Below are 13,653 nucleotides of genomic sequence, written 5' to 3'. Positions count from 1 at the left end.
TAGCCTTATTTACTGACAACGATTTACTCACATGTGTTACATGGTGACAAGACGGAGCAATTCCAAACGTCCCAACAGTCTGAGCAAAACCTCGTGGCGTGCTGCTGCAGTTTGATTCGGATCTTTAGAGGCTTCTTGATTCACAACTCGTTTGAATCAACAAATCAGTAGGCGCGTACCTGAAGTGATACAATATCGCGAGATGGATTCAAATGCACATGGAGCTGTCTGTTGTTCTCGCGATGTTTTGATGTCACACTGATCGGTTTGTTGAAGACGAATCGATTCAACTCTCCGTCCTCCATTCCCAGATTTTCCTGTTCACGGCAGTACAAGGACGGCAGCGCGAGGTAAATAAAACAAGTATTTTTATGACGTTATGTACATAGAAGTGTTTGTTTAGGTTTTTGTTTATATCTGATGTTTGTACCTATTTTTAACAATTACACCCTTTTCACAACACTGTTATGACGCGTTTAACGATCATCAGGATCTAAAATCCTTGAGTTTTTTATATGATTTTTTTATAAAATAACATTTATTTGTGTTTACGTATGCATTATATAATATGATTACATGTGCGAGGTGTTTCAAACAGTGTCTATGGTCATGAGTAAATTAGAAGTTATTCTCTCTTCTTGCTGGCGTTATCAGTTTCACACTATTTTTTTATTTTTCTAATTGTCGAGACAACACCATCGTAAAGTTTTCATTTTATTTGAGCAAAGAAGATTGTAAAAAAAATGTGTTGTACTTTCCCATTCACTGTGCTGAAATGTAAAAAGGGTCCATAACAGTACATCAACCATATTATGTTATCTTTCACTTTATTTAGGACTAATGATGGGTTAAGACATGTACTTTAATCAAAAACTAACCTTAGGGGTAGTTAACCCAAACGTTACATTTACTTACCATTTAATGAGTGACACAGAATTTAAATATGTACACTGAACTGCAAATAATCTTTACTTCAAAGTCTATACTGCCTGCACATATATTTAAGCCTTTTCCCCTCTGCGCTTTAATTATTATCACTATAAATGATCACAATCTCCCATATGATCTGATCATAGTACTTTTGTTTGATAGTAATGTATAGTGTCTGTATGGTATCTGTAAATGTTTAGTGTGTGAAATTGTTGGACAACCACTACACACACATTAAACAGGAAAATAAACATGTCTATAGCTTACTAAAAGCCTTTCTGTCTGTTCATATATTTTATATAAATGCAGAGCAGCAAGACCCATGGGATTTCATCAGCCACTCACCATCAGAGTCCTCAGTGGAAGCTGAGAAGAGCAGAAGAGGAAGCCAAGCAAGAGATGCCAGAAAAAAAGGGGGAAGGAAATAATGTGTTATTTTGCTGTTTGAGTATAGGCAGGCGCAGTGGGTAGCACAATCGCCTCACAGCAAGAAGGTCGCTGGTTCGAGCCTCGGCTGGGTCAGTTGGCATTTCTGTGTGGAGTTTGCATGTTCTCCCCATGTTAGCGTGGGTTTCCTCCGGGTGCTCCCACAAGTCCAAAAATATGTGGTGACATTGGGTAAGGTAAAATTGTCCGTAGTGTATGTGTGTGAATGAGTATGTATGGATGTTTCCCAGTGATGGGTTGCAGCTGGGTGGCAACACGGTGGCACAGTAGGTAGTGCTGTTTCCTCACATCAAGAAGGTTTCTGCATGGAGTTCTCCCTGCGTTCGCGTGGGTTTCCTCCGGGTGCTCCGGTTTCCCTCACAGTCTAAAGACATGCGGTACAGGTGAATTGGGTAGACTAAATTGTCCGTAGTGAATGCGTGTGAGTGGGTGTGTATGGATGTTTCCCAGAGATGGGTTGCAGCTGGAAGGGCATCCACTGCGTAAAACATATGCTGGATAAGATGGTGGTTTATTCCACTGTGGCGACCCCAGATTAACAAAAGGACAAAGCCGAAGAGAAAATGAATGAGTATAGGCAATGATAGACAAGACAATGTTTGATTAATATGAAGTCTTTTAAAATGCTTATTTATTAAAATAAAGGTTACAAAGTAAAGAAGAAATATATTGTGTGTTTGTATATTTATTTCACTGCCTTGAAGATTTTACATTGTAAACTAAAGGGAACAAGGGGGGAACAAATGTTGTATTTACCCTTTAACTACAGGTAACAAGAGAGAAACAAAGCTTCACTTTAATTTACAACCCTCAAATGTGGTATTTACCCTGTAAGTACAGGTAACAAGGAGGTAACAAGAGAGGAACAAAGCTTCACTTTAATGTACAACCCTCAAATGTGGTATTTACCCTGTAAGTACAGGTAACAAGGAGGTAACAAGAGAGGAACAAAGCTTCACTTTAATTTACAACCCTCAAATGTGGTATTTACCCTGTAAGTACAGGTAACAAGGAGGTAACAAGAGAGGAACAAAGCTTCACTTTAATTTACAACCCTCAAATGTGGTATTTACCCTGTAAGTACAGGTAACAAGGAGGTAACAAGGGAGGAACAAAGTTTCACTTTAATTTACAACCCTCAAATGTGGTATTTACCCTGTAAGTACAGGGAACAAGGAGGGAACAAATACTGTATTTACCCTTTAACTACAGGGAACAAAGAGGGAAGAAGCTGAACTTTAACATACTAGTGTATACTTGAACACTAAGAACAGAGTAAACTACAGCAGCAGTTTTTATTAATTAAAGACCAAATTACTAGATTTTTCTATAAAGCATCAGCTATACATTTACTGAAATGCAACAGTTAGCCCCCCTGTGCAACAGCAGTAAAGATGCGAGCCTGTTTTAATCTGCTTTGAACCCTGACGGTAGGCCTATGTCATGCAAAGTTATTTGTTGATAGTGAGTTATGGAGACATTGATGGCTTTGGTGAGATCGACGAGTAAACATAAGGTAAGTAGTGTATGGAAATATATTTTATATTAAATTGCAGATTTAAAATACATACAGTATACAATAAGGGTTCATAATTTCACAGGTTGTAAACCTTTTATTCATTAAACACCCCATATAAAACCCAAGCACTGAATAAGAGTACTAATGTACTCACGCAGGTGCATATACAGTACATTCGCAGATAGCAATAGGTTGTCACCATCCTTGCATAATTCTTTATATGTATACAATACTTGAAGAAATGTACATCGTAAACTTAATATACTTCTTTGCGTGATGGATATCTTATTGTTACTCCCCTTTTACGCAAACATTATGGTTTGTTCATTTGCAATTTAAAGAAAAGTACACCGTTATTTCACTGTACTTACGCGGTACCTTTTATGCTAAATATCTGGTTGTTACCCCCTTATTACCCGAGCATTACAGTTTGTTCCCTTATACTTACGTAAACGTTATTTATACTTACACTATAGGTACAGAAAAGTACACCGTTATTTCACTGTACTTACGCGGTAATTTTCGTGATGAACATCTGGTTGTTACCCCCTTTTTACCCAAGCATTACGGTTTGTTCCCTCATACCTACACATACGTTCATTATACTTACACAGTACGTACAGAAAAGTACACTGTAATTTCACTGTACTTACGCGGTACTTTGCGGGTTGTAAAAGAAAGCGTTACCACAAACTTCACTGGGCTGGATGGTCAGGAACAGGACTGGAAACATGACAAGACAAGACAAGACAAGACAAGACAAGACAAGGGTTCAAACAACAAGTGATGACGAACTGGCACAGGACAGCAAAAGTGAGGGGTATATAAACTGTAGAAAATTAACACACAAACAGGTGAACACAATTAACTAATAATGGGTTAACAAGGAGGGTGGGACAAGACAATAGAGCGCATGACACAGAGAGACAATACAAGCCATGCGCTCACATAACACAACAAGAACATGCAGCCAATGAGAGAACTCATTAACCGCATGTTCATGACAACAAACACAACACTGAAGCACACGACAAAAGCACGTGACCACAATGTAAACACCGAGCCACGTGCTTTGACAAGAGACGCAAGACACGAGCACATGATAGATAAACACCTTACCGTGCGCTCACACATAAGCAACGCACATGCTTCATCTCAGCGCCAACCAAAACTGAAACCAACTAGACGGAGGCGCCGAGAATAAAGCAGCGAGCTGCTGACAGAACAAACACAAACACTAGTACAAGAGCGCGCGTCTGAGGGACGCAGAGCATGCGCGGCCACATCAAGTGGCAGCGCGCACACTCTGCGTACACCCACGACGGCGCGCGCGCGCACACAGAGAAAGAAACAGAACCAGACATGGAGTAGTGTCAGAGCTCTGCCACCAAAACAAGAATTTACAAGACCAAAGTGGCAGAACCCTGACACAAGGTAGGCCTACTGGGCAAAAAAGGGATGCCTTTCAGGCAATTTTAGAAGCTGTCATTCATTCATTCTCACCATATAAATGAATGACAGCTTGGTCTTGGTCTCTTGTTTATCCTCATAGCATCCAGGTGGAATAAAATAATGGCACCTGAACTCTTCAATTACACAATACAGTTTACGAATAAAAGATTTCCCTAGAACTTAACTTTTCTCCTTGACAGTGTCAGGCACATATAGGAATTTTGAGTAGACGAAATTCCTCAAGATAAGAAGGAATTTTCCAGTCGATTAATTTGGGGGAAAAAATGGTCTGAGGTGAACAGTAAAAATTTTGATAATTCTAGGGTTATGCTATTTCACATTCGCTGTTCATAATGTACACTGTGTATCATACCCAAGTTTAACAAAAAAAAAAAGATTTCAATCTGTGCAGTAATGGCACCAAAACCAAGATGATGTATTTGACTTGTTATGTGATTGTTTGGCATGCAGATAATCCAGTCTTTTGTATCTGCTGTCATGTGCTTTACAGTATGCAGCTGCTGATTTCAAAAGTGAAAGTCAGAGTTAGTCTGCTGCTCAAATGCTTACAGGAGGAGGAAGAACAGGAAAGAAAAAGCAAAGATATCTAAGTAAAATCCTTAACTCAATCTAGACCAATAGGCATTAAAGTTGTGTATTAAAAATAAGCTACAATATTGGAAGTTTTTGCTTGCAAGCAACTCATCTCGAAGCTAGACGGATAACTTAAGCAAAAGGGTAAGAAATATACATTCTTTCAGTGTATTACTACATTTTGTACTGCTCTTTAAAATGGAGAGTCCAATATCTAGTGTTTGCTGTTAACCTCAGTTTATCTATAGATTATTATATGTGTAATGCAAGTATTTTCTGGGGCTTTTCTTCTCAACGTGTTTATGTGTGTTGAGAAACTCTTTCACACACACAATCAGCTGTGAAGTTATAAAGGAAATGCTCATGATCTTGGTAATTTGTGACTGCTGACTGCAGTGGCATTACTGAGGTGTTTGACTTCTGGCACACTGCAGCTCCTCAGATCTCTTCAGTTACGTGTGTTTATGGGTTGAACAGCTCCAGTGTTTTCAGTAAGCATGGACAAACCAGTGTGCCTGATCAACACAGACTCAGATGGGAAGCTGTGTGTGCAGCCGGCGGCACTGCAGGTCTTGCAGCAGATCCAGCAGCCGGTGGTGGTGGTGGCCGTGGTGGGTCTCTACCGCACCGGGAAGTCCTACCTGATGAACCACCTGGCTGGGAAACAAACAGGTTAGACATACACAAACAGCGTCCACATGTCAAGCAGATCAAAGCTACCTGTAAGCCATTGTGTGAGTTTCTGACATGTGTTATCCTTTAGGATTTGCTCTGGGCGGCACTATTGAATCCAAGACAAAGGGCATCTGGATGTGGTGTGTGCCCCATCCCACTAAAACAGGAACCACTCTCGTGCTGCTGGACACTGAGGGACTCGGAGATGTGGAAAAGGTAAAGTAACCCCTGAATTACTACTATCTAAGAACAGTATTGGAGCAGTTAGTACCAGAACCCAGCATGAGTTAAGAACAAATAGATGTATAATAGTCAAGTAGTTTAATAATAATAGTCTAGTTGTATCCAGTTGGTTTGATAAAAACTGTATTATAAATTTACAAATGACACAAGACATTTATTGCATCCTATTCCCAATTGTGTCACTAACCCCTCATTCTTCTTAGTAAAAAAACAACAAGATCTAAAATATAGAGATTTTATTGGTAAATAGAATATGTGACTTTATTTTTAGTGAATTTGGATTTCATTTGAATTATTTTGGTTTTTAAAATTAACTTCTGCTGCATTAGTTTTAGGTGGTAATTATTCAGATTCTTATTGTGAAGCAACATTTTAAGCTTGCTAAACATTATGTAAGCACATTAAGTAGTTTCAAGAGTTCACACTTAGCTGATTATTGATAAGTAAATGCATGTTTGGCATGCTGTTATAGGAGAGAGCACCAAGCTTTTAAGATTTTTGAGCCCAGGGCTCCCACCTGTTTCATCAGGTGAGGGGAGTCTAAGCTCAGGAAGGTCTTGAGAACTCCCCTGTATTATGCTAGGGAAGAGGAAAAGAAATTAGAGTGTACAGGGGGATTCTTCGAGATGAAGACGGCTAAGGTAAGGAAAATTCAGCTGTTTATGTGTGTTTGGATTCATCTGATTGGTAAATTATGTGATAGCTAATGCGGGACCAGCTGTGGTCAATCATAAGCCAGTTATCCTCTCAAGATTATTTTATAAATAAACTTCACTCAGCGTTAAGGAACATTTTATCAAAAATACTCAAATGTTTAAATTTATTTTATTTATTTATACTTTTTGAATGTTTACAGTTAACTAAAGGCTTTTGTGTAAGCTCTAACATTAGATTCCCAGGTGATATTTTATTTGGCACAGTACTTGTTTAAATGTACATAGCAGTACTTTCAACCTTTTTGTGTGTTTATAGCTTAAGGCAGAGGTGTCAAACTCAGTTCCTGAAGGGACACAGCTATGCATAGTTCAGCTTTAACCCTAATTGAACACAGCTAACCAAATTAATTGATCACTTCCGGAGTTGGCCCAGTGCTGGTCTGGATAAGTAAAAAAAGATTTTGAACTATCTGGGCCAAAAGTTTTTGCTGTCTGGCCAGCTGAGATGGCAAAGGTACACACACATACTTTACCCAAGTAGAAGTACAGATACTCATGTTTAAAACGACTCTGATAAAAGTTAAAGTACTGACTAGACTTTTGTACTCAAGTAAAAGTATATGAATATGGCCTGAAAACATGTATGTATATATATATATATATATATATATATATATATATATATATATATATATATATATATATATATATATAAGTACCCATTACTACTACAAGTTTTAGTTTCACTAGGTAAATATCAGTAAAAAGACATGGGGAATAGATCTTAAATAAAATTCAAATTCTACAGATTTATTGTATGGGTGAATAGATAAACTAAATTGGCCTAGTGTATTAGTGTGTGTAAATGTGAGAGTGTTACATCCTATTGATTTATTAATATGAACTAAATTGTCATGATCTAATCATGATTGCACCACTAAACACATGAAAATGAAAGTTACGAACGTGGTTTAAAATTGTAGTGAGTGGAAAGCACAGATATGTGTAAAAATGTAAGGAGTAAAAGTAAAACGTTGTCAAAAAACAAATGGTGGGGTAAAGTACTGATACCTGAAAAATCTACTGAAGTACAGTAACAAAGTATTTGTACTTCGTTACTTCTAATCTCTGCTGGCCATATGACCCACATTAATTTTGCCTCTGTATTTCCAGCTCAGTAATTTTAGTCCGGTCTGGATCTATATTAATGGTGTGAAACAGATGTGTCGATTTGAAAATGGATCCAGCGAGGAGTCAGATGCTGTCAGGGTGTTGTGGTGTGAAGAATTTTACTGCAATTAATGTTAAAGTTAATAAGTAAAGTAAAAAAAAAAATGCTATAGAGTATTTCCAGATTATTCTATGTTCAAGAATTTGCTTCTCTTTCTCAGGGTGACTCGAAGCATGACACCAACATCTTCTGTCTGGCTGTGCTCCTGAGCAGCACTTTGGTTTACAACAGCAGTGGAACGATCGACAACAGGGCCATAGAGGAGCTCCAGTATCCTTCTTAACACATGTCTACACAAGGAAACACAAATACAACACTACTTTGTAGTTTACTTTTAGTCTTTTTTTTTTTTTGTTACATTTTTATTTTCCTATGTGAGTAAAGGTTATTATGAGGAAACACATTGTCTTTACATTTACTTTCTTTACTGAAAATTTCAGATGTAAAAAGTATTTTATGAGCTGTAGCTTTAGTTACTGGGGGTGTGACGAGATCTTGGGCTACAAGATCTCATGAGACTAAATCACGACGAGATATCTTGTCGAGGTGAACAGTTGTCTTGTGAGTTGTGATGTTATGATGAAGAGTGAGAGTGAAATTAGCATTGAAGATTTGAGGCAGATTTGGATTTTAACTGCACATCAAGGCCCCGTTTACACTAGTGCATTTTTGTTTTAAAACGGCGTTTTGGAATGAAAACGATCCTTGTCCACACTAGCTTTTCACCTAGCGTTTCTGAACAGCTCTTCGTCTACACCAAAACGCACATCATGTGATCACACATACACTCTCTGGCAAGCGCTGCAGCCTGTCTACCCAGATGAGAGCTCTGCTAGTTGGAGTGTTCATCAAGGATCTCCTGCTGGATCTAATCTCACTATATTTGCTAAACGTGATATTTAATTCATCTTGTTGTCTATATCCAACAACATATTCCCCGACTTTGGTCTTTTGAATCTATTAGGATACTTGTTCTCAGGTAACGTGTTTTGGCTGATCGCAGAGATAAATTAATAATTAATCCAAGCACGTACACTGTGTATATTGAGTAATTGCTTGCCTTTATTTCCTATAATGTATAAACTTATTGTATGTTATACTTTTGTAATGGCCATTATTGATTATTAAAACTGATATTCAGAAAAAGAGAGGGTATGTTTTGTATTTTTAATGAAAATGAAAGGAGGCAGCAATGTTAGGCTTCGTTTTGTTATAAATATCCACACAGTGAAGATGACGCTCATAGATGCTGCACAACGCCCCCACATTTCTGCTGTCTTTTAAGTTGTTAATATCAAAATGAAAACAGCAGTTCCTTCATGTTTTTATTTTATTGTTTAGAAACAATGTAGCCAGGATGATGTGAATGAGGTGATAAAGTACAGTGTTCCCGTTGAAAATGTACCTGACATGTTCTTGGGAGTCTGTTTTCCATATCAAACTTGCAAAGTCTGAACTTACAAGGAGAGGATGCAGAACTTTAACTGTGTGTAGGCTACTTAATATTGAGCAAAAGCCCCAATCATACAGGCGGATGTCGGCAGCCCCGCCTCCGTTTTCAGATGTCTCCGTTTCCACCATCCACACTAAGACGGAGCTGCACCTTTTTCGGATAAAAACGGCCTCTTCAGCATTTTTAAAACGCTCCATTTTCGGCGCTCGAAAACTCCGGCGTAGTGTGGACGGATGGCGTAACCGTAGCAAAACGTATGCGTTTTCAAACTAAAATGCATTAGTTTAAACGGGGCCCAAGTGCTTTGCACACAGCTGGCAATCAGGGCTGCCTCAGTGTTGCGCATCACTCGTTTGCTTGGGTGAGTGTGACAAAAACACTTTTTTCATGGGAGTTCAAAAGTTGCTGCATCCAAATAGCACGTTAGATATGCTTATCTCATAAGCAAGTCAAAATCGTCGTGAATACAATTTGAACTGAGACATGTGGGGTATTCCTATTTTAGTGGCAATATTGCTGTGCAGTACCGACATGTAAACGCCATAATCAAACTATTGTTGTCATGTAGGACTTTTAGGCGCATTTTGCGACGATAAACCATACACACATGGCTGTTTGACATTATTCTCTGCACCTACTGAGTCAGTAAAGGACCACATACACACACATCTCTAAGCGCACACACATAGGTAACTCCTGGAGACTGTCTCTACTCTCTGAGGCGCCATGTATTATATTATATTAAAACATTACATCCAGATGCACAATGAATAGGTTCTTTTTTCTTTTCTTTTTAAGTTTTCAGGTTCTGCAGATTGCAATGTCCCAAATTTTCATTGCCAGACTTAAGCCAATTGTAATCGTTTGTTTTTTGGTGCAATTTGGAATTTCCCCAACCAATCACAGAGCCTGGGGGACCAGAGTGAGTAGGTTCTTATTGACATATTACTTTGCATGATGACATAATTGCATAATCGCAACTCAAACCAACATCTTTATGTAGTATACAAAACAATTACTGTTTTCTCAAATTGACTGGCCATCTCAGCAAAAACATTATTTGAAATATGTCCATTTAGATTTGTATGAAAACGTAGAGTTGATTATTCGTAAAAGTAATACAAACACTTTTTGATAAGAATTTTTTAGTTTTAAATATAACTGATAATAAACAGTTACATTTTTTTAACAATTGCAGCTTGTGTACTTACTTTTTATAAGTTGTGAAATTAACAAGTTTGTGAAAGTGAAAACAATTATAGCACTAATGGAATTTATTGCTACCTAAATTACCAACACTTATACATGTTAACAAACATCAGTAAATTAACAGTTATGAAAAACAATCTGAGCTAGCAATTTACTCTAGTGACTGAAGCCTGCAGCCACTGCTCTTTTGAGTCACTTTTTAAAAATTGCTAAAAGTAGCCAAATTAATGTTAAAAATTGCTAAATTTGTTGCTAGGTGCTTTTTGAAAAAAATAAAAAAGTTGCTAGGATAGTATGAAAAGTTGCTAAATCTAGCAACAAAATTGCTAAGTTTGGAACATTGAGCCTCTTTCTTGACAGGATATTTGCTCCCACATTCTGGTGCCCAGAATATTAACTGCCCTGACTGAGAGCAGTTACTCCTGGCCCCACAAGATAATCTGATGTGCCATCTTACAAAGTAGTCAAGATTTCAGATGTGTGGGGAATAGGAAAAACAACAAATTCTTCCAAATGGTTTGGCCAGCTTACAATTGATTTTCATATTTAGAATCACCAATAAAATTTAACTGTCTCTTAAATTTTATTTACATTTAAATTAAAAAAAGATAACTATTTTTTTCAGTTTGCCCAAGATACTGTGCATGCACACTTGAAGAGAATGAGATCACAATACGGCTGATAGTTTTTCTGGAATTCTTACTTTTCTTTCTGGAAAATTAGACGTTGTATTGACCATTACATGTTTTCCTCATTCAACACTATATGAGTGACACAACATCTTTAGTTGAGGGCAGCCCTAATGAATGCTTATCGAGTGGTTGGACAGTCACTTTATGTTTCTACCTGAACAATCTGCCAGATATGTTACTGAACTAACAGAGTGCATCAAGGTCAAATCGTCAGATGAAGATGTTGATGATTCCACTGAGTTTGTAAAATTCTTTCCTAGTTTCATCTGGTCTGTGAGGGACTTCACCCTCGAGCGAAAGATTGATGGCAAAGATGCCACAGAGGATGAATATCTAGAGTTTGCTCTGAAGCTGAAACCTGGTAATATACTGCTGAATCTCATGAGCTCTTACAACTTTGTTAACAGATCAACATTACTCTGATACCACATACTGGATAAGACTGTAGCTGCCAAATTTTGAATGTACTGTTTAAATTTGTATACAAAATAAAGAAGCCAAAAACACATCTATTGAAAACTTCAATAAGTCATGTGTTCACACAAAACAATATAACATGAAAATGTAGCCAGTGGGAAAAAAATCAACTTATACTGCACAAAACAAAGAAAAACAACAAAACAGAGAGATAAACACCAATCATCTGCTACTGCATATAGTATAGAATGCAGCTTTGCAGTATTTAGAAACAAAAAACAACAACTCTTGATTGGGTTTTTGGATGTGTGGTTGAATGTCAAAACAAAATATTAGAAAAGTTTTGGCTTTTTTCGAAACACCAGTGCAGAGCCGTTTAATAGTTCAGTGGTTAGAAGTATTAAGCTGGCAAATAAGGAAAAATATCAAATTTATTTTAGCAGTAACAGCAAATTATAAGGCTACAGCTTTTTAGACACATTGTTTTTCTTAGTAGGCTTGGCCTAATTTTGTTAAAGTAATAAATGTTGGACAAAGCGTAATAACACATTGGCACAGCACATAACCCTTGGTTTGCCTTCACTTTTAAACTGCTCTGAAGCACACTTGTACATATACAATTTGCTTCCCGTTAAATTCTGCTATGCAGCCGTTTTAAGTTTTTTAAATGAATTAATTAACATTTTAAAGACAGTCGGTCTGCAATGTCAGTTGCAGTGTTATAAATGAAAAATAGCATGCTTGACTATTTGCAGCAGATCAACCTCATATGGACTGCCGGTAAATGTATGATGTTATTTAGGCTACGCTACTATTTGCTCAAGCAAAATTAAACCCAGGGGCTTCTATAAAACTTAACTTAGAAACCATCCTAAAAATAAACATATGCTGAATTACTTAAAATGGCACATGCAAACAAAAATTGAGATTTATAAAACTTCTGCATGCATTTTCAGCTTTATTCTACTGTGAAAAAAAACAAACAACGAAAATCTAAATATGTAGATTTTAGTTTGTTCTGAAAAAAAGAGGCAATTTTCTTGTTTCTGCTTAATTTCATTTTGAAAAATAAATGATCAAAACATACACAGACCCTCATTATTCTTTAGAACTGATAAAACTCTTGTGTTTATCTGTTCTAGGCACTTCGAAAAAAATAACAAGCTTCAACCTTCCCAGGGAGTGCATTCAAAAATTCTTTCCCACCAGGACATGCTTCACTTTCCCATTTCCAACAGCTCCAGAGAAAATGTCCACTCTGGAGAGCTTGAGTCCTGCTGACCTTTCCACTGAGTTCCTGGAGGTCACCAAACGTTTCTGTAAGTTTGTCTTTGACAAGAGCGAAGTGAAGCGATTGAAAGATGGACACACGGTCACTGGCAGAGGTGATTTTAAAGGGAATTTGAAGAGTTTGCCTGTTTACAGTGATCTCTTGTTCAGTGCCTTTTCCATATCATTGTTCTTGATTTCTTTTCTTCTTTGAAAGTTCTGGGTAATCTAACAAAGATGTACGTGAACACAATCTCCAGTGGGGCTGTGCCTTGTCTGGAGAACGCAGTGATTGCCATGGCCCAGATTGAGAATGTGGCCGCAACGCAGGAGGGTCTGGAGGTGTACCAGAGAGGAATGGAGAAGGTTAAGTGCTCCTTCCCCCTGGAGCTGGAGCAAGTCTCCTCAGAGCACCAACGCCTCAGCAGCAAGGCTACGCAAGCCTTCATGGCTCGATCATTCAAGGACACTGATGGGAAGCACCTGAAGGTTCTTGAGGTAGGCTAGATCTTAACCAAACAATATGCCCTGGCTCACCAACAAACTAGTCTTGCATAGACTGACCTTTGGCTGCTTTGAATGGTCAAGGAATGATCCTTGTTTTATAAAAGCGGAAATGGTTTTGTTGTCATTTTGAGTTAAAAGTAATTATAAAAGGCCCTATAGTAAATAGTTTTCTCACTTTTAATTGTATAATAGTATCACAATATTTGAAGGTTTTTCCTCTCGTGAATTTACACAAGAAAAGCAGGCAAACAGTAAATTTAAGATCTGAAAAAGGTACACAGCAGCCTCTGGTGGATTCGTGAAAACAAAAACTGCAAAAAAACATACCTCCTGGGACGTATTTCATGTTAGCCAGAAAT

The 13,653-nt window shown here is 37.7% G+C and overlaps 1 protein-coding gene and 1 long non-coding RNA gene across 2 annotated transcripts; both read left to right on the top strand.

Annotated features, from left to right (window-relative positions):
• Window positions 1-299: 299 nt before the first annotated feature.
• LOC141381775 (uncharacterized) lies at window positions 300-2,044 on the top strand. Its single transcript, XR_012402430.1, has 2 exons — window positions 300-350; window positions 1,240-2,044. It is a non-coding gene; the product is annotated as an uncharacterized lncRNA (long non-coding RNA).
• A 2,818-nt stretch (window positions 2,045-4,862) lies between these two features.
• si:ch211-209n20.1 lies at window positions 4,863-13,352 on the top strand. The gene is made up of 7 exons (XM_021475498.3): window positions 4,863-5,086; window positions 5,420-5,614; window positions 5,706-5,833; window positions 7,908-8,017; window positions 11,272-11,462; window positions 12,661-12,903; window positions 13,005-13,352. The coding sequence occupies exons 2-7, from the start codon at window positions 5,440-5,442 to the stop codon at window positions 13,292-13,294; spliced, it is 1,137 nt and encodes a 378-aa protein (XP_021331173.2). The 5' UTR covers window positions 4,863-5,086; window positions 5,420-5,439; the 3' UTR covers window positions 13,295-13,352.
• Window positions 13,353-13,653: the final 301 nt, after the last annotated feature.

The sequence above is a fragment of the Danio rerio genome, chromosome 4 (assembly GCF_049306965.1).
Source record: "Danio rerio strain Tuebingen ecotype United States chromosome 4, GRCz12tu, whole genome shotgun sequence".
Classification (NCBI taxonomy): Eukaryota; Metazoa; Chordata; class Actinopteri; order Cypriniformes; family Danionidae; genus Danio; species Danio rerio.
This window is presented reverse-complemented; position numbering and strand designations above follow the sequence as displayed.